The 22,268-nt window shown below is 41.5% G+C and overlaps 1 protein-coding gene across 1 annotated transcript; it reads left to right on the top strand.

Annotated features, from left to right (window-relative positions):
• The first annotated feature begins 3,438 nt into the window (after positions 1 to 3,438).
• On the top strand, positions 3,439 to 5,549 carry LOC131233823 (polyubiquitin). The gene is made up of 2 exons (XM_058230637.1): positions 3,439 to 3,593; positions 3,921 to 5,549. The coding sequence occupies exon 2, from the start codon at positions 3,921 to 3,923 to the stop codon at positions 5,295 to 5,297; it is 1,377 nt and encodes a 458-aa protein (XP_058086620.1). The 5' UTR covers positions 3,439 to 3,593; the 3' UTR covers positions 5,298 to 5,549.
• Positions 5,550 to 22,268: the final 16,719 nt, after the last annotated feature.

Genomic DNA, 22,268 nt, shown 5'->3' on the forward strand with positions numbered 1-22,268 from the left:
AATTTATTTCATTCTTTTTTAATCTAAAAACTAGTTAAATGTTAAAATCTAATTACAACCCCTTTTCCCAAAAGACACCTTTATGTACTCCCCTTACCCGCTATAAACTTTCATGTTTGAAACATCAGAACTTGTGGGGTCCACCATGGAGTGAACATTTCATCCAAACCATTCATCATCATGTCTTATAGAGATGAAAAGATACTGAAAAGGATCGGACTGATTTTAAAATTTTTTTTTTTTAAAAAAAAAAAAATCATTGGGCTACACTGAAATTATATGGTTTAGGTGTGATTTTAAATTGTTCAGTGTTGTGGCTCGCATTCGTTTTGGATAAAGCTGATGATTGGGATACACGATGAATATGAGATCCATGCATCTGATTAACGGCGGGAATGACTCGTATACAACATGGTGGGCCATATAGCTAGGGTATGTTACCTTTAATAGAATGGAAACGTATTGGCTACTCCCCCTGCCACCAGCCAATGGCTGATGGTCGGTGCTCTGTGGGCCCGCCATGATGTATGTGTTTCATCCATGCTGTCCATCTATTTTTCTATATCTTTTTAGGGTATGAGACCAAAAATGAGGTATATCCCAATCTCAAGTGGACCACATTACAGGAAACGGTGTTGAATGAATGTCGACCATTAAAAATGTTTTGGGGCCCATAAAATTTTTGGATCAAGCTGATCTTTGTTTTTTTCCATTCATCTAGGTCTGTATGACCTAATCAACAGATTTGATGTCAAATAAATAGTACAGTGGGCCTTAGGAGGATTTTAATGATGGATATCCAATTACTATTGTTTTCCTGTGGTGTGGTCCACCTGAGATTTATATCTCTCTCATTTTTAGCATTCAGACCTAAAATTATCTGCAAAAATGGATAAACGGCATGGATGAAGCACATACATCATGATGGGGCCTACGGAGCACCGACCATCAGCCACCGGGCTGGTGGCAGGGGGAGTAGCCAATCCTTTCCCTACTAGAATAATCCACGTAATCACCCACAAATATCACAGCCAGCAAATAAAACTGAGTCCCATCTCCCATTAGAAATTGAGATAAATTTTGAGGAAATAGAGAAAATTTGAGTAAATAGAACAAAATTGAAAAGAAGGGAGGAGACAGGTAGCCCACAGAAAGCCTGTCAAAACGGCTCTTCAACTGCTTTTATTTAAGATGGACGGTGAACGTGACGGTTAAAACCTGATGGATGGAGTGGATTTCACATAACATGCTGTACAAATCCGATCTGTAACCTTCAAGGATGACCCACCTGACGGTTTTGTAGGCTTGACACCATCATACGTTTTGCAATCACTTGATGCACATGTATCGCATAAAAACAAGAAGATGGGCCCCACCTTATTCAAGATAATGAACAATAACCCAAAAGCCTCATAATCACATGTACTATAGGATGGTTGGATCGGCAGGCGTCACACTTTCACGGTGGGGGAGATTCTCTTGGACAGGTTGGATGCCATGAAAACATCGAGGTGGGCCTTCAAGCAAGAGTAGTAGAATATTGTTGCAAACATGCAGAGGATCACCATAACGGACCTGTGGCTTTTGAGTTTTTTTTCTTCATTTTTTTTAAAAAAAAAATCCTTTGGATGGGTCATTAGAGACCATTGGAGTCATAAAAAAAAGGTGTAGTCTAGCATAAAGATAACTTAAAATGAAAATTGCAACGATCCAACTCATCAGGTAAACAGCACACAATATATTGATTCCATCCATCAGCCGTCCATTTGTTTCAATTATTTAACCAGCCCGATGAATGGACCATTCTAGTTTCAGATGAAGTAGGGGTCATGGATTTGTAATCCGAACCATTGCAAACAACAATTTAGTGGGTTCCAACTTGGAGCCCAGTGGTAGTTTTCATGCTCAACTTACCTTATAAAATAAAATAAACATACAAACACAAATTTACAGCATAAAAGGAAATTGGCCCACAAATTCTATAACCCACATGCCACAATCAGGTGGCCCACCATATATCAATCTCCAAGAGCTTAGGGTCGTTTGTCCTTCCAAACAGTTGAATAGTCGGCCAACGTTGCAATGTATTAGCTGGATGATGGGTATCATTTGCCTTTTAGCCCCTTGCATGCATACATATAATATATATATATATATATATATATATATATATATATATATATATATATATATATATATAAACACACACACACACACTATCTGTATTTCCAGCAGGCACGGGAAATGGTTTGCCTGGACTCGGTTTTATTATTAATCGGGTTTAATCTAATACGACCATGTCATGTTGGTATCCATTGGGCCTGCCCGATCCATTGTCACCTTTACCAAACCCAGCCATAAGTGGGCTGTCTGTTGGGCGGAAGGAAGCCAGCCCATCGCATTTGCCGCCGTAATAATCGCATGTGGCACCGAAAGAAAAGTTCGTCCAACCGTCTCATTCAACGCGCTTGCCGTGTCAAACACGGAAGCGGATTGCTTCGTGACCCACCAAAGTGAGGCCTACTGTGATGTATGTTTTTTATCCACTCCGTCCATCTATCTTTTTTTCATGTTATTATATAATATAAGGTAAAAAATGAAGTAGATCAAAGGCTAATGTGGATCACACCAGAGGAAACAGTGTATTGAGCTCCCTCCATTAAAAAATTTTGGGGCCACAAAATTTTTGAATCAAGCTGATATTTGTTTTTAACCTTAATCCAGGTCTGTACGACCTTATCAACAATTTTGATGGCAAATAGACATCACGGTGGGCTCTAGAAAGGTTTCAACGGTGAGTGTCATTATTCCACTATTTCATGGTGTGTGGTCCATTTTTTATTTGGATCTGCTTAATTTTTGGTATCATGCCATAAAATGATCTTTAAAAACGGATGGACAGCGTCGATATAAGATCAAGGTGGACACCACCTGTCCTGGTGTGATCACCAGGAATCCGCTTCCCTCAAACGCGACCCACAGTCCAATTAACGGCCATCCACCTTTGACGGCCTTTTATAACGTTCACCAAACAACTGAAAACACACTTCAATTGCGCGCAGACGGTAATGTTATTTCACGCGCCAAGCTCACTTGGATTTATCAAATAAGGGATCTATCCCAGACGTCCATCAGGTGAACCTCTTAGCATATACCCTTCAAAATTACCATCCGATAGTTATACAAAAATAATCTGCAATAGGATAGTCTACCGTTAATTTTCAAACTGCATTGTATATATTCATATATGATAAGATAATGTATCCAAATTTTACATTATAACATACATCCAAAGGTTCCTACATGATGAACGTCTCTGATCTCGGACATGTCTCATGATACGTCAGGTATGGTGTAATGCAATTATCTTTGGCGCATGCAGATGCGTCGGCTAAAAAGAACAACAAAACATCTTTTCAGGGAATCTCTGGCGTTGCGTGAAGGCTGACGTCTGCTTATTACACGTGTCAATGTATGATTGGATAACCGCACTTTTGCCACAGGCAATCCGACTATAAATACATCCGTCCGGGTTAGGGTTACGCATTCAAACTTATCTCTTTAAAAAAATAAACTCTTTCTTCTCTCTCAAGGTATGCTTTTTTTCTTCAATTTTTTTTTTCTGGAAACTTCCTGAATTGTTAGGGTTTCGAATTTTTGGATGACCGATCTATTTATCTGATATCTGATATCTACTCTCTCTGCTAACAGATCAGATCCGTTGATCATCTTGATCTTATATAGACTACTTTTGATCTGATTGTTGATTCTTGATCTGCTTCAGATTCTTTGAAGAAATTGTTTTTATTGTTTTCTTCTTAAGAAAATCCATTTCTTCTTGATTTTATGTGTTTTGATCTGATCAAACGCTAAGTTGTGGCCATCAAGATCCGTACATCTGATTTTCTTTCAATCTACAGATGCAGATTTTCGTCAAGACCCTCACCGGCAAGACCATCACTCTCGAAGTTGAGAGCTCGGACACGATCGATAACGTCAAGGCCAAGATCCAGGACAAGGAAGGCATCCCACCGGATCAGCAGCGTCTGATCTTTGCCGGCAAGCAGCTCGAGGACGGCCGCACCCTTGCCGACTACAACATCCAGAAGGAATCTACGCTCCATCTCGTCCTCCGTCTGCGTGGAGGTATGCAGATCTTCGTCAAGACCCTCACAGGCAAGACGATCACCTTGGAAGTCGAGAGCTCAGATACCATCGACAACGTCAAGGCCAAGATCCAGGACAAGGAAGGCATCCCACCGGATCAGCAGCGTCTGATCTTCGCCGGAAAGCAGCTTGAGGATGGCCGTACCCTCGCCGACTACAACATCCAGAAGGAATCTACTCTCCACCTCGTCCTCCGTCTGCGTGGAGGTATGCAGATCTTCGTCAAGACCCTCACAGGAAAGACGATCACCTTGGAAGTTGAGAGCTCAGACACCATCGACAACGTGAAGGCCAAGATCCAGGACAAGGAAGGCATCCCACCGGATCAGCAGCGTCTTATCTTCGCCGGAAAGCAGCTCGAGGATGGCCGAACCCTCGCCGACTACAACATCCAGAAGGAGTCCACCCTCCATCTCGTCCTCCGTCTGCGTGGTGGCATGCAGATTTTCGTCAAAACCCTTACTGGAAAGACGATCACCTTGGAGGTGGAGAGCTCGGACACGATTGACAACGTGAAGGCCAAGATTCAGGACAAGGAAGGAATTCCCCCGGATCAGCAGCGTCTGATCTTCGCTGGAAAGCAGCTCGAGGATGGCCGCACTCTCGCTGACTACAATATCCAGAAGGAGTCGACCCTCCATCTGGTACTTCGTCTCCGTGGGGGTATGCAGATTTTTGTCAAGACCCTCACTGGCAAGACGATCACCTTGGAGGTTGAGAGCTCGGATACGATTGACAACGTTAAGGCCAAGATCCAGGATAAGGAGGGAATCCCACCAGACCAACAGCGTCTGATTTTTGCCGGGAAGCAGTTGGAGGACGGCAGGACCCTTGCAGATTATAACATCCAAAAGGAGTCTACGCTCCACCTGGTGCTGCGTCTTCGTGGTGGGATGCAGATATTCGTGAAGACCCTGACGGGGAAGACGATCACCCTTGAGGTGGAGAGCTCGGACACGATAGATAACGTGAAGGCAAAGATCCAGGACAAGGAGGGTATCCCACCAGACCAGCAGCGGCTCATCTTCGCTGGTAAGCAGCTTGAGGATGGTCGCACGCTGGCGGACTATAACATTCAAAAGGAGTCGACCCTCCACCTTGTCCTCCGTCTCCGTGGTGGTGATTACTGAATGTCTTCCTTCGTTTTGGGTCCTGATGCTAGTTGGTCTGGGTTGGGTTGGTGAGGAGTCTGTCTATGATCTGGTTCTTATGAGTATAAGAAAGAAGTCTCTGTTTTTACTAGTATTTCTTTTTCTTTTCTTTTTTTCAAGTTTTAATGTCAGTATGGAGGAATACAGGGTGTTCCTGTTTGTATGGACGAAGCATTTCATTAGTGGCCTCTCCTACATCTGTCTTTAATATAAAGTCGAGTGTTATTAGAACGAAGTCTCTAGCCATTTCGTGGTTTGGTGCTATTGTGGGCTTTGCATCTGCGTATGGTAATTCATCTCAAAGAGATCTCAGCAGCTATTGGCAACTTTTCGGTCCTCCATGTATGTAAATGGAGGGGACTCGTTACTGGATCGTGAACCATCGATGCATTTGTATTAAGCTGTTTCATGCTATTGCGCTTGCCATGACACAACAGAAAGGGAGCGGGATTAGGTGAGACCCCGAGACTCACCCAAGGCCCTTACCTTGGGGGCCCACCATGATGCATGTATTCTGTATCCACGCTGTCCATCTGTTTCCACCTTGATGTATGTATTTTGTATCACGCCATCCATTTGTTTTTTTGTGATCATTTTTCAGATCAATTTAGGGCCTTATCCCGAAAAATTAAGCAGATCCAGGTATCAGGTGGACCATAATACCTGGAAACAGTGGGGTGATTGAACGCCCTACCATAAAAACCTTATTAGCCCTTGGAAAGCGGGTGGCTATAAAACACGATAATGTAGGTGGTGGTCCAATTGGCTTTGAGCCATTCATTTGCTGCTGCCTATCGTGAATAGTTTATGGTTGTAAATATCCCACCTGTTGCTTGGAAAGTTGGTGGGTGGCTATAAACGGTATGGATTGGATTGGTTGTTAATCTGTTGGTCCTTTGGTCTAGTTGGGTCCATATGTGGTGTTTTTTGGGTCGGCCTTTGTTTGACCCTGAGCCGGCTAAGGCCTTCAAACCCCTTTATGGACCGTTGTTTATCATATGAGGCTGGAGTTCCTGTTTGGTATTTTACCTGTACATCTGGGGTTCATAATTATTTTATCTAGGTCCCATTGATCTGATGTAGTGAAGATGGCCAAAAATGTATTTATTCTTCGAATGTGGACCGCTGTTTTATTTCCTGTCCAATCTATATATACAGGTGGAAGGGTTAAGAGTCGGCTAAATTAAGAAATTTTTGGGCATTGGTTATAGATTATAGTGACCATCAGTTCTCAAGGGATTGGATAAACATGGATAGATCAGGTACCCAACTGGTTCCCGTTCCTGATGATCAGCGAACTCTGCTGGGTGACAATAATGTGTTTAGAGATAGTAGGAAGAATTGCTAGGTTGCACACAGGCCAGCTCAGCATGAGTCCACTTATCATCATCATTGTCCAGCCCTTTCCTCATTCTAATTCTATCACTAACCATATCTTTAGTTCATTAGTATGAGCCTGTTGCTTGGGTTGTTGGAACGGCCCCTACTAGAGTGTGAGTTGGTTCAACAACACCGGCAGCCGCCCATTGAGTCTTTTTGGCCAGCTAAAGTCATAGGATGATGCCCTGGCTTTAGTGGATCCCTGTGGGGCTCACCAAGATGTATGCGTCTTATCAACTCTGTCCATCCCAAATCATTTCAGGGTACGAGCCCAAAAATGCAACAAATTCGAATCTCTGGCGGACCACACCACATGAAGCAACGGTGAGTAACTATTAAAAACTTCTTGAGGGCAACGACTTTTGGATCAAGCTGATATTTGTGTAGTTCTTTCATCCAGGTCTTTGTGACTTTATCAACAGTTTGGATGGCAAATGAACATTCTGATGGCCCCGGAGAAGATTTTAATGGTGGGCGTTCAATTACTGTTTCCCGTGGTGTGGTCCACCTGAGATTTGGATCTGCTGCTTTTTGGGCTCCTACCCTAAAATGATCTTGCAAAACAGATGGAATGCATGGATATAAGACACGTACATCATGGTGGGCCCCACAGTCAGGAATTTCTATCTGCTGAAGATATCTGGATGCCCATGGTTTCCCATCTGACCTATAATGCCAGGGATTGACAAAAACAAGCAGTTGCTTTCAAATGGTGGAATAAAAATGATACCATCTCTTTAAGAAAAGTGGAATAAAGACATCCCAATCTTATTCCTAGTTTGGCCGTGTCTTTTATGTGCACACACCATGTGTGTCAAAATGTGTTGTTAGCATGATTGTCCTACTCTACATGTGCCATGTATACTACCATCAATCTTTAAATGCCTTACATGTGTCATTTATGACAATGTGCACATATGTGCCACCATCCATCTTGAGATCTCCACAATCCAAGACAGCATGAGTCCATTGGCTTTGCCAACACAGCATGACCTGGGGTGAGTCCAAAACACGACACCATCTGCATCCTAATGGCCCCTTGGATCATTTTCATAAGAAAGGACCATCCATGTGGCTCATTCTTATGGAAGCTTATCTCCTCAAGTGAAGTCTCAGATCCAACCAACGGATTACCAACTCGATCTACCTGTTAAGGTGCCACAATGAAGGAGAAAGACAACCTTTCTTTTTGAAAAAAAAGCATGTCTCATTATAATTGAGACTATAATATTTGGATTGATTAGATAGTGCTCATGCACGATTAATAGACGTTTGTTTGTTAAATTCAGATCCTCAACCTCATGTCATTTTTTATGGGGTTTTTTTCCCTAGGCTTGACTAGTCGTAAGCTTCACTCGACCAGTCGAGGGCTAGTGCATGACCAGTCGTGGACTGGTTCGACTCGTTTTCCAGCGAGTTGTGATTTTGGATTTCCAAGGTGCTCGACCAGTCGTATGATGTGCTCGACCGGTCAAGGGTGCCGCTCGACTGGTCAAGTGCACGACCAGTCAAGCTTACACAGATTTGAGTCCAGATCTTGTGCGGACTACGAAAATTAGAGGCAATTTCGCAAGAGGTGCGAAAGGGAGTTTCTAAATCTATAAATATGGGTGCCTAGGGCCTTTCTAGGCAATGCAAGAGGGTTTTTTAAAGCTTTACAAGAGTTTATTAAAGGGTAGAGGGCTATCAAAGGTGTAAGAGAGAAAGAGAAAGAGAGTGAGGAAGCTTGTGGAAGGGATGTTATGTTCGTAGAGGTGATCTACTATATTTCAGCGCTTCTACATCCTCGTAATCGGTGAGATCTCTCCGTTTTTCTTTTATTCTCTTATTGTTTATCCACTCCTGCGTGAGTGAAGAAGGTTGTAATGTTTTACTTCATAGTGAATTGTTGATCTAGACGAGGACCAGTGGTTTTTACCTCTTTGAGGGTTTTTCACGTAAAAATCTCTTGTGTAGTGTGGTTTGTGCTTTAATTTATTTCATTGCTTTATTATCCCGCAATTCTGGTTTGTTGTGGAAGGCTAGATCCTAAGGTTTTGTGCAAGGCCCCCAACAAAGTGGTATCAGAGCTAAGTTCATTGAACGGGTAGGATCGGTTTTGAATTATGAAAGGTGGTTTATCAAGTATGATCAGCCTCAATGGTTCAAACTAGACTATATGGAAGGCTAAGATGGAGGACTTGTTTTATTGTAAGGACTTATATTCTCCAATTTTAGGCATATCAGCAAAATCTAAGGATATGTTTGATAATGATTGGAAGAAGATGGACCGAAAGGTGGTGGGGTATATGGAAGGCTAAGATGGAGGACTTGTTTTATTGCAAGGACTTATATTCTCCAATTTTAGGCATATCAGCAAAATCTAAGGATATGTTTGATAATGATTGGAAGAAGATGGACCGAAAGGTGGTGGGGTATATTAGACAATGGTTGGACGATTCCGTATTCCACCATATGTCTACAGAGACCTCAGCCACTAGCCTATAGCTAAAATTGGAAGGGTCGTATGAGAGGAAGACAGCCGGCAATAAAATCTTCCTGATAAGATGACTTGTGAATCTCAAGTTTAAAAATGGTGATTCTATGGCTGAGCACATGAATGAGGTCAGTAATATAGTGAATCGGCTCTCCGCTATAAAGATGGTCCTAGATGATGAATTGCAGGCTTTGTTATTGCTTAGTTCATTGCCTGACAGTTGGGAGACATTGGTGGTGTCTCTAAGTAACTCCGCGCCAGACGAAAAGGTATCCATGGAATAGGTAACCAGTCGTCTCTTCAATGAGGAGACAATGAGGAAATCTCAGGGGTCTACTCATCAAGAGGTCCTTGTGACACAGGAACGAGGGAGAGGAAAGAACAGAAAGGGCGGGAAGGCCTGAGATAAATCAAGAGGCAAGTCGAATACCAGAAACGATGTTGAATGCTGAAACTGTGGTAAGAATGGTCATTATAAGCATAAATGTTGTAAGAATAAGAACGACAAGAAAGGAAATGGAAATGAGAAGGAAGATAAATCAGATTCCACTGTGGTCGCTTCAGATGATGATGTTGTATTTATTCTTTCAGCAGATCACGATGTATGTCTCACGGCTACGAGTCAAGACACCGACTAGGTGATTGTCGGGAGCCTCTTTTCATGCAACCACACGTAGGGACTTCTTCACAAGCTACAAGTCAGGTGACTATCGGACCGTGAATATGGAAAATTCTGGCATATCGAAAATCGTAGGAGTCGGTGATATTTATGTGAAGACCGATGTGGGCTGCACATTGGTTCTCAGGGATGTGAGGCATATCCCAGACTTTCGCCTCAACTTGATGTTGACGGGAAGGTTGGATGATGATGGCTATGAAAGTCAGTTTGCTGGTGGGCGCTGGAAACTCATCAAGGGTTCATTGATCGCAGCTAGAGGAAAGAAGTGATGCACCCTTTACAAGGCAGGCGTCAGTGTGTGCAAGGGTGGGTTGAACGCAGCGAAAAATTCAGCTATTGACATGTGGCACAAGCGTCTAGGCCAAATGAGTGAAAAGGGGCTTCAGGTACTAGCGAGGAAGCGACTCCTTCCAGACGTGACAGGTATACCTCTCAAAACCTGTCTTGATTGTTTATCAGGAAAACAGCATAGAGTTTCATTTATTAAATCTGTTTTTCATGTTACTAAAGTGTATGCATTAGATTTGGTTTATTCTAATGTTTGTGGTCCTATGAGGACAAAAACCTTGGGTGGGGTATTGTATTTTGTTACTTTTATAGATGATGCATCTAGGAGGGTTTGGATTTATGCTTTAAAATCCAAGGACGAGGTCATTGGTGTGTTTAAATTGTTTCATGCTATTGTCGAGAGAGAGACAGGTAGATCATTGAAGTGCATATGCACTGACAATAGTGGTGAATACATTGGCGACTTTTATGAGTATTATAAGTCCCTGGGTATACGACATGAACAGATGGTTCCCAAGACCCCCCAACATAATGGTATGGCTGAGCGCATGAATCGTACTATTGTTAAGAGAATCAGATGCATGTTATCCCATGCGAAGTTGCCAAAGACGTTCTTTGGAGAAGCAATGCAAATGGCAGTGTATCTGATAAACAAGTCTCCATCAGCCCCGTCGAATGGAGAAGTATCCAAGAAGGTGTGGACTGGACAAGATTCATCATACAGTCATCTCAGGATGTTTGGATGCAGGGCATCCGTTCACATACCAAAGGACAAAAGGTCCAAGCTCGATATGAAGATCAAGCAGTGTGTGTTCTTGAGGTACGGTGATGAAAAGTTCAGTTATAGATTATGGGATCCGACCGAGAGGAAGCTCATCAGGAGCAGAGATGTTGTTTTCTATAAAGATCAGTGTATAGAAGACATTGGTAAGCCAGAAAAGAACCAACCTGGTTTAAGTGAGCTAGAGGATATGGATCCGATTATTTCTCCCGTAGTGCCTAATGACGAGGGAGTACAATAAGGTGCAGAAGACGAGGGAGTTCCTTCAGAAGATGGACCAGGGGAGCAGCCCCCACTTGATCCACCTGTTGAGCCACGGGTGAGGAGGTCATTTAGGGACAGACAGCTGTCCAAAAGATACTCGCCATGTGAGTACATTATGCTCACTGATGGGGGAGAGCCAGAAGACTATTCTGAGGCCCTAGCCGATGAGCATAAGGGGGAGTGGTTAAAAGCTATGCAAGAGGAGATAAAAATCCTTACATAAAAACCACACTTATAATATGGTGAAATTGCCTAAGGGAAAGAAAGCTTTGAGCAACAAGTGAGTGTTCAGAAGGAAGGTTGAACAGAAGAATTCACAGATGAGGTTCAAGGCCAAACTTGTAATGAAAGGGTTTGGTCAGAGGAAAGGCATAAACTTCGAAGAGATATTCTCACCAATGGTGAAGATAACATCCATACGGGTGTTGCTTGGGTTGGCAGCTAGCATGGATTGGAGATAGATCAGTTAGATGTTAAAACTGTCTTCCTTCATGGTGACCTGGAAGAAGAGATCTACATGCACCAACTAGAGGGGTTTAAAGTCAAGGGCAAAGAGCATATGGTGTGTACGATAAGGAAAGCTTGTATGAGCTAAAACGAGCTTCATGGTAATGGTACAAGAAGTTCGACTCGTTTATCTTGAAGTATGGGTATGACAGAACGGAATCGGACCACTGTGTGTTCATGCGCAAGTTCTCAAATGGTGATTTCTTAGTTCTTCTCTTATACGTTAATGACATGCTCATCATAGGAAAAGACATCAAGAAGATCGACAGGCTGAAACAGGAGTTAGGTAAGTCGTTTGCGATGAAAGACTTGGGCCCGGCTAAACAGATCGTAGGAATGGAGATAACCCGTGACAGAAGCAGTAGGAAGCTTTAGCTGTCACAAGAGCGGTATATTGAGATAGTCCTAGAGCGATTCAATATAAATGCAATGAAGCCGGTCAATACTCCACTAGATGGTCACTTCAAATTTAGCGACAGGCAGTGTCCCAAGACGAAGGCAGAGGTGAAAGAGAGGCAGAAGATACCCTACGCATCAGCTGTAAGAAGTTTGATGTATGCTATGGTGCGTACACGCCCAGACATAGTATATGCGGTTGGTGTTGTCAGCCGGTATCTTGCCAATCCTGGCAAAGAGCATTTGGCAGTGGTGAAGTGGATACTGTGGTATCTAAGAGGCTCATCCAGGTTGAGCCTATACTATGGTGATGGAAAACCTGTGTTAGAGGGCTACACAGATGCAGATATGATAGACGATATAGACTCTAGGAAGTCTACATCGGGGTTCATGTTCACGTTTGCAAGGTGAGCAGTTTCTTAGAAGAGCAAGCTACAGAAAGTCGTAGCATTGTTGACGACAGAGGCTGAGTACATTGCAGTAACAAAGGCATGTAAAGAGGTGTTTTGGATGAAGAGGTTCCTACGGGAACTTAGCCTGAAGTAGGAGCGGCACGTGGTCTATTGTAATAGTCAAAGTATTATACACTTGAGTAAGAGTCCAAGTCAACACTCCAAGTCAAAGCACATAGAGATTCGGTATCACTGGATCAGGGATACTTTGGAACAAAAGGTGTTATAGCTTGAGAAAGTCCACACAGACGATAATGGGTCAGACATGATGACCAAGGCTTTGCTTAAGGGCAAGTTTGAGGTTTGTAGAAACTAGGTTGGCTTGAGAAGGTGAATCCCTCCTGAGTAAAAAAGGGAGAGATTTGATGGAGTTTTTTCCCCATGCTTGACCGGTCGTGAGCTTCACTCGACTGGTCGAGGGTTGGTGCACGACCAGTCGTAGACTGGTTCGACTCGTTTTCCAACGAGTTGTGATTTTGGATTTCTGAGGTGCTCGACCAGTCGTGGGATGTGCTCGATCGGTCGAGGGTGCCGCTCGACTAGTCGAGGACTCTGCACGACCAGTCGAGCTTACACAAATTTGAATCTGGATCTTGTGCGAACTGCGAAATTGGAGACGATTTTGCAAGAGGTGCGAAAGGAGGTTTCCAAATCTATAAATATGGGTGTCTAGGGCCTTTTTAGGCAATGCAAGAGGGTTTCTTAAAGCTTTATAAGGGTTTATTAAAGGGTTTAGGGTTATCAAAGGTGTGATAGAGAAAGAGAGAGGAAGCTTGTGGAAGGGAGGTTATGCTCGTAGAGGTGATCTACTATATCTCAGCGCTTCCACGTCCTCGTAATCGGTGAAATCTCTCCGTTTTTCTTTTATTCTCTTATTCTTTATCCACTCATGTGTAAGTAAAGAAGGTTGTAACGTTCTACTTCATAGTGGATTGTTAATCTAGATGAGGTCCCGTGGTTTTTACCTCTTTGAGGGTTTTCCACGTAAAAATCTCTTGTGTGGTGTAGTTTGTGCTTTGATTTATTTCATTGCTTTATTATCCCGTAATTTTAGTTTGTTTTTGGAGACTAGATCCTAAGGTTTTGTGCAAGGCCCCCAACAATTTTAACAATACATAAACTTAGAATCACTTGTCCAGTGTGATATTTTGTTGTACATTTTTACTGCCATGTGTACAACGTTTGCATGTAGATGTGTCAGTACAAACTTGCACAAGAAAGAATGTAAAAAAGTTGAGTTTGAAGTTGGACCAATCTTCTAAATTCTTACTTGAATACTTGTTATGTTTTGATGGGTCAGGGTCATTTAGTTAGGGCATGTTTGGGTGCCACTTAAAAATGAGTTCATCTCATCTTAGTTAATATTAATTTTCTATTAGAGATAATAGTTTAGGGTGTGATTGGTTGCACCAAATATCATGAAATTTCATGCTATTTCATCATTAATTAGCCTAATTTTTGTAAATATTTGGTGCAACCAAATGTACTCTTATATAAATTGTCAGTTATGTTCTTCATCTCTAACAAAAGAAGTAATCTATATAAACACATAATTCTGATTAACTAATATAGAAGAAGTCATTTTTATGTGGCATTTAAACAGGCCTTTGGTATTTTTTTTATTGGAGTCCTAAGACGCTCTAGTAACAGTCACATAATTAATAAACTAACTCCAAATGACCAGTCTCTTCTAATAAATGGATTTTCCTTTTTAATTAAGGGCAGTTCTTGAATATTGAGGAATTTACTTGAATTCATTCCAATCATGATTTAATTAGAGATGGATCAAAATCAACACAATTCTAAAACTCCAGCAAATTAAAAAGTAACCATTTATGAAATGGGTCAATCTACTTCATTCAAGAGAAACAAACTATGATCTAGGTTGGTGGATGGTCTAAGTGAATTAATAAGAATGTGTTTAAGTGCCACTGAAAAGGAGTTTTAATGTGATTAATATTCAAAGAGAGAGACTTGGCCCACAAGGCATCCAACGGGCCTGAAATTTAAGTGGGGGAAATATCTTGTGTCAATGTTCCGGTGAATGGTTCAGATTTCAAACATGGCACACACATGGAGCAGCTTTCCCAACAAGTGCAACAGCCCCTTCAGATTTAATGAAAAATGAAAATGGGTGGCACCCTAACAGGCCTAACTTTTATTCACAACAATTTGTGCCATTATAAAATAATATGGACATAATTTTATTTTATTTTTTAAGTGAAAAATGCATCCACTCATTGAAACTAAAATGGACCCAAATACATAGTGACTTCTCAATCACTCAAAATTATAAAAATAATTAATAGAAAAAAAAAAATGACAGCCACTACTTGCGACAACAACAAAATATATCGGTATCTATAACTTTAAAAAGAAAATCACTCTCTCTCAGTGTCCCTGTAGTAGTCATAGATAACAAGATTCCTCCTTTTGAGGACCAGAGAAGCCCACCAGTTCTCCATTGTCGTGGACACGCAAGCCGAGAAAGGGTCTTCCCATTGGGAACCAGGGGCGTAGAAGTCCTTGTATGAAGAGACGAAGGGGGCGTTCTTCCAATCTGTCTACTCGAGCCCTTCCCTCGTGGCCCAGTCATCAGCGTTCATATGCTAGAGTACATTTACAATGGCTTCTCATTTGGGAAGAATTCATTGGGCTTTTCCATGTTCTTATATACCCTTATGGGACACTATCGATGAAGAATCTGTAGTAGAACCATAACCATAATTAACATAGTGATCTAAATCATGTCGGAAGAAGCTGTCATATGGGTTGTTTGGATTAAAGGAAAAAAAAAAAAGTTGTGTCGGTATAAGCTGTCTGGGGCAGACAACTCATCTATGATTTGTCAACTTGAAAAAAAAAAAAAAATTTAAATAAATTTAGAACAATATATTTATATTTCTTTATAGAAAAAAAGATAACAATGAAAATAACTTATTCTTGATTTGATGCCTATAATAATATAATGTTAGCATTTAAGGTTAAATGCCCCCATATGTGTGCATATGTTCTACCATCAATGTTTAAGCACCCAACATGTGTCCCATGTGTTGATACATACATTAGCTGTCAATGCTACATAAGTCGCCATGCATGATTAGCTCTTACACATGCTGCAGTCTATCTTTCACTCCCTCGGCTGGAGATGAAAGATTTCATCAAGGGTTAATCAACTATGACGATCCATACTATTCATCTAAAAGGTCTCATCATCTATGACCCATCTATGTTTAAGCCCGTTTGGAAGTTCAGCAATTTGCAGCAAGCTCAAATTACAAATGAGGAGGTGATGTAGAGTGGGTCGCGGACAGTTTCATGGCCAAGATGGATCATAAAAGGCCTAGTCGATGACAGAAGTAATCCACACTATCAGACCTTAGATTGGGCGTATCTTACAATTTGGAACAAATTATCAAGTGTAAAATATATGATTTTAGGGTAAAACGAGCTACTTTAGCCACCCAACCCCGCTATGCAGGGTTGCGCAAGCCGGATTTGTGAAATACCCCTGGATTAACGGTCATTTCCATATTTTAATTCCGTTTTGATTATAACTCTTCATTTGTTGGCCCATAGGAGTTGTGCCCAACGCGAAAAGAGCTTAAAATAATTAGGAGAGTAGCTTGGTAAAGCCAAATAGGACACTTTTTTTGGCCAAAAACCTTGCGCACTAGGGACGCGGATTTCCTGTGAAAGCCTTTCGTAGGAAGTTCCTGTGCAAGGATTATGTGTGGGGCCCACTGCGATGTTTATGAGAAAGACACTCCGTTCATCCGTTTTTTGAGCTCATTTTAGTACATGCAGCCAAAAATTAGGTGTATCCAAAACTTAAATGGGCTACACGAGAGGAAACAGTGGACATTTAGTGACCACCGTTGAAACATTTATATGGCCCAAAAGTATTGTATCGGTTTAAGTTCTCGGTGTTTTCACTTCATCTTAGTGAAAATGACCTTATAAATGGTTTGGATGGAATATAAACATCAAGGTGGAGCCTAGGAAGGTTTTGACAGTGGCCATTCCTTTCCCTACTGTTTCATCTCATATGGCCCACTTAAGCTTCGGATCCTCCTCGTTTTTGGTCTCGCTTACTAAAATGTGCTCGACAAACAGATGGACGGGTTAGATTTCTCACAAACATCGTAGTGGCCCCACCTAGAATTCTTGCGCAGGTACTTCATACGAAAGGCTTTTGCAGAAAATCCGCGTCCGCACACTAGTAGACATCACGACTGTCTATAAATAGTAAGTTTACTACTTCTAGTAAGTTGCAAATTCTAGGAGTTTTGGTTGTAGTTTGCTTCTAAATTTTCTCCCATTGCTTGGTATACCTATTTAAAGGGTTGTGAACTCGTTTATTTTATTCATCTATCAAATTACGAATTTATTAAAATTATTTCTAATCTTCTTGCTTTCTTTCCCTGTGGATTCAAGAAGTCTCTGTGAGGAGTTCAGAGAAGTGCTCCGTGGATTCGGAGTAATTATCCTTATGGTGATCGACCTCATCACATTCATCCCTGTGTCAGGAGGTGTTTAATTCACTTCTAATATAAACAATTTCTGCTACTCCTCAAATGCAAGGCATATTGGATCTGTGTTAAAGCTTATCAAGTCCAATCAGGCAGACTTCCAAATGGGCCATTGGGATACATATGGGTGGGCCCTATTGAAGACCATAGGCATTTCTAGGAACCTTGCAAAAAAATGGTTGTACTTACATTATTTGGTGGTTGTTCCAAAGTGAGGAAGTCCTCAGTTGTATCAAACAACGGAGCATGTCTCATTTCCCTGTCTTCAGCTCCTGATTTGTATACATTGGTTTGTATTGTATAGGGCTGTCCTGTGATGTTGCCCAAGAACTCAAAATCAAGCTAATCTCTCCCACTATATAAACACTTCTTCATTAGCAACAAAAACAAAGCATTAAGCTATGCATTAATCTTCAATAACCAAAATACCCGTTACCCAAATTGGCCGCTGACTGATTCCAGATGGGAATGAATGACATTGATCAGAGCCGTAGAGAATATGTCGATATGGGTGAATCTTATCGCTGTCCGATCTTGATTGGTTAGTGATAAGAAGTGGACCCTAGCTGATCATGCCATCCACCACCCTAATGTGGGAAGTGGGCATCGTTTGCTTTGATTTTTTAGGACGTTGTGGGATCAAGTGGGGCCCACTTCTTATCATAGTTGGACATTGTTCCGATGGTGAGAGGACCTTGCGCCCTGATGGAAATTAACATTGGCCCATTTATTAATTGCTCCTTATCTTACTAGTTATAGGCCCCAAGGGCAGACACTAGAGAATTGAGCTCAAAATCTGATGCCTAGCCCATTCCTATTGCAAGTAATCTGACTGGGCCACCCAGAAAATGAACAGTCAAGGTCTGACCCAACCTGACTTGGTTGGGCTCGGGTTCGGATTGAGCTCAACCCAAGTTGCACTGCGGCAACAGCAGACAGATAGGGGTGAGACTACACCCATTCCTCTTTGGGCTGAGTCTGAAGGCGTAGCTGACTGGGTTCACGCAGGAGTTCTAGCCCAAATAACTAATACAGGTCAGCTTCGGCTTGTTCTATCGGGCTGGCTAAGATTGGATGGGAACTACTAATACAGTTGATCCAATGGGCCTGGGTTTCTATCAACGGATGGGAACTACTAATATCAGGGAGTGCAGCTTCACCATCCATCGAAACCTTCCTAGTTCTCACCCCGATGTTAATATTCCATCCAAACATTCCTAATTAGGTTATTCCCACAGCGTTAAGTTGAAAACATGGATATTATATCAATGGTAGGGGCTCAATTCCCACTATTGCATGCTGTGTATTGTTCCTGCTTGAATTTTGGATCCGCTTCATTTTTTAACTCATGTCTAACATGACCTAGCTAACCCGATTGATGGAATAGATGTCACATGCACATCATAGTGGGCCCCACATAGCTTCTCCATAGAGGAACTTCCTGCATGCAGGGTACATTAATGGGCTGTTGTCTGTTGAGACAATCAACATGTAGATCATTGATCCATACATCTATCATGTGAGCCGCGCCTTTAATTGCTCAATCCCCCTCAAAAAATCACCTTGGTAGAGTGATCCCAGCCTTCTATTTAATGTTAGGGGTAATGGATGGTCTATATTATACTACGAATGCATCATGTGGGTCCTATTCCTTTAATTGTCTTTATTTTTTAAAAATCACCCCGGTCCAATGATCTGGAGGTAAAGTTTGGTGAGTCATTCGTGGATAGTAAAGTGAAATTTAATTGTCTTTTGGGAAATCAAAAGTGTTCGTTTTTTAAGACAACACAATGATCCATGAACAGTTAAAATGTCGGAATGACGAGGACATTGGGCAGCATTTGAATATTTCTCAATTTCAAACTACTGTAGATTGTAACCCCACACATAGTTCCCACCATACACACCCACATTGTACAATAGATACTCATCAAAATTACCAGCATCCCCATTTAAGCCCATCATTCTATTCACGATGTGCCCTTCTTTCAATCATCCATATTGTTCATCTGGTGGGCCACAGTGAATGATTGACCACTGAAGATCTCCTTCATCAAACATTCCATATATATTTGAGCCTGTTAACCTGTGGACCCCTTCCAATCTGCATGCAAGTAGGGGTGCACACGGTTTGGATCCAGTTTCAAAAGGCATGAGAACTAAAGGTGGCCCCCTTCACATGAATGGTGCATATCAACAGCTGGCAGTGACCAATTCATCTATCTCCTTAACTATTCGGTTCCCGTTTCGAAACCGGAACGAGCCGTGTGCACCCCTACATGCAAGCATACAAGCATTCGAATGTTTAAATTTCCTGGCATAAAAACAGGCCATTTCGCTCCACAGGTTAGCTATACTGTAGCAAGCAGTCGAATGTTTTAAACTGTTCACGTGGAGCCTATACAAAATTTTGATTTTAGCCCTTCCAAGCATGGCCAGTGACGTTTTTACCTGCACCGAACATATCCATGGATAACCGTTGAGAAGTGGAGTTGTCTAATTTTTAGGTGAAAATGTTGAAAGAGTGTGGCCCACCGAATATAAGCTGCGATCTGACACACGAGTGCATGTGCCACAGTGGTGCGTGCGATTTCATGTCGATACGCATGCAGGTCTCCACATGCGTGTGGTCGAACCTGGGTAATCTCCAAAGCTTGAGATTACCGACAAGCACCTACTGGGGATATGCTGTCTAGGTTGCTCAGAAGCAAGCCTTTGTTGGTTAGAAATGCAAAAGCATGTCTTATGACCGGGGTTTACGTGGAAGGATAAAAGGGCTTTCGTATTGCAAGGAGATCCTGTGGCCCAATGTTCTATGTGGCCGACTGCAGTGTCTGTATGAAATCCACTCCATTTTTCCAGCTCATCTTAGGATGATGTGCCAAAAATGAGACAGATCCAAGACTCAAGTAAGCCACACCATGGCAAAATTGGGCATGGAAATGTTTATTTAAACTTTCTTCACGCTCACCATTATGCTTACATGCCGTCCAACCTGCTTTACAAAGTGATTCTCAGCCGGATAAAGGGAAAACGCAAATATCTGCCTGGTTCAAAACGTCCGTGGGACCAATGGTGGGCATTCAATCACCGCTCTGTCTTTTGGTGTGGCCCACCTGAGTCTTAGAAATTCGTTAGTTTTAGCCTCTCATTAGAATATGAGCTGCCAAAACTGATGGATAGAGTGGATTTCACAGGGACGTGACAGTGGGTCTACATAACTCCATGGACATTTTTTTATTAGTCATTAACAAAGAAAATGCAGAGACAATTCGCATTCATCCAAGAAAAACCCAAATTTTAATTGGTCAGGATCCTCCAATGTGTGATAAAAACAGAAAAAAATAAATAAATAAATAAATAATCATCCACCATAACCCATGTCATTGGATCATCAGACCATTGGCGCTTCTTATACAAGTCGGAATATCTGGACTCTACTTCTGCTTTTTGGCCCAACACTGCACGATACGCCACCTCGGGCATTTGTGTCACAGTGCATTGCTTCTCTGTGTATTGAGTTGTCCAAAACATACTTGGGTTCTCAGATCATAGTTATCCATGATTCGGTGATTAAGATCATTGGTCCAACATTGTCACCGTAGATAACTTGTATTGAAAAGGTCTCCATGATAGGAAACTCTACTCAGTGATACTGTTAATTCAATCAAACAAGGTCACACATGCAAATGAGGGCAAACAGTTTTCTTGTATAGTTACAATGTGTGTGCATGCCAGACTCTACACGGCTTAATGCTTGATTGAAACATGGGTGTTCCTCTACATTGAAACATGCAAATTGAAGATTAGATACATAATTCAATTATCCACTCAATCATAAGTTGCGATTAGCGTTCAAGCAATTCATGAAATGGTGAGGGTTAACCTTTCTAAATGAATTCTTTTTGTCTTATGACAATACGAACTTGAGGAATTTTTCTTCTACTAGTATTCTTAGCTCAATATTTCTCAAATGAATAAGAATATGCAAGCAAATATAAGAATATTAGACATTGTTAATTTTATTAATATTTAAACATATGATCCATTACAATTGACATAGCACAATTAAAGAAATAAACGAAAAAGAATGATAAATACATGATTTGTCTATCGAAACAGGTGATTAATTTATATGGTCAACAGGATGTGACCGAATTAATATAATTAGCCAAATCATGTATCCTTCGCTGCTTACATTGAAAAGAAAGAACTCTAGTTATATTTGAAATTGTTGGCTTCTCATATTTTCTTTTTTTAGCCCACTAAAGATCAGGTTAACTAAGAGATTGCTAATTCCGAATCTACATCTGATACCAATCTATCATATACTAAATTGAATCTAGTTTTCTCTTGATCCCAATTAAACCATGGTCACATGATTGGTTCTTGACTTGTCGGATGTGTCTAACTCTCCTGATATGAGTCCGAAACACGGTTGGATTTGTTTGGAATTTGATTTGATCTCTCGATATTAAGAATCTTCTCAAACGCTACAAAGTCTTCAAACGTCTCTAAACAATATCTTACACATAAGGGTGCCAAAAATGGCCATAAACGATTAGAACCATCTTTCCCTTGAGTGTAGACCATTCATGGGCCGCACTATTAAAGTTCAGGATTTCCCCCTACTGAGGAGATTTGTGGAGCATGGTCATCCATTGGGCCAACTGACCAATGGTCTGGATCATGGAACCGCGGCCTCACCACATAAGCTGAAATGACGAGAATAGTGTGCGATCATGCAATCCTCGGTAGCATGGCCTTCCATTGATGATGCATGGATTTAAAATTGATGACTCCTATCTAAAGCTCTGCCAGAGTATTCAAATTGACCACATTTCAAGTTGAGTCACCTGGAGAGTCGTTTGTAGATATGACTCAGCCTTGAATGGGGAGGACTCAGCTGAGTCAACTCAACGCTACTCATGGTCATGATCGGCAAACCATGCATTCTGCATCCTTTTTAATTATAATATTTCACAGTTTTTCAAAACATAATTATTTAATATACTTATGGCTACTCTAAATGCCTTTAATTCGTAATGTATATTAGACACCGAGTGAGTCAAGTAAAAACTTGATTGAGTCTTTGACTCGTCAACCAAAAGTGACAAGACATAGATAAAGCTTTATGATTTTTGGTCTATGGTGTGATGTGGCTATCTTGAAAATGACAAAATTGATTGATAGCG

This window comes from Magnolia sinica, chromosome 18 (assembly GCF_029962835.1).
Source record: "Magnolia sinica isolate HGM2019 chromosome 18, MsV1, whole genome shotgun sequence".
NCBI classification, from domain to species: Eukaryota; Viridiplantae; Streptophyta; class Magnoliopsida; order Magnoliales; family Magnoliaceae; genus Magnolia; species Magnolia sinica.

Coding starts and splice junctions, on each gene's coding strand:
- LOC131233823 (XM_058230637.1), top strand. CDS start 3,921: ATGCAGATTTTCGTCAAGACCCTCACCGGCAAGACCATCACTCTCGAA.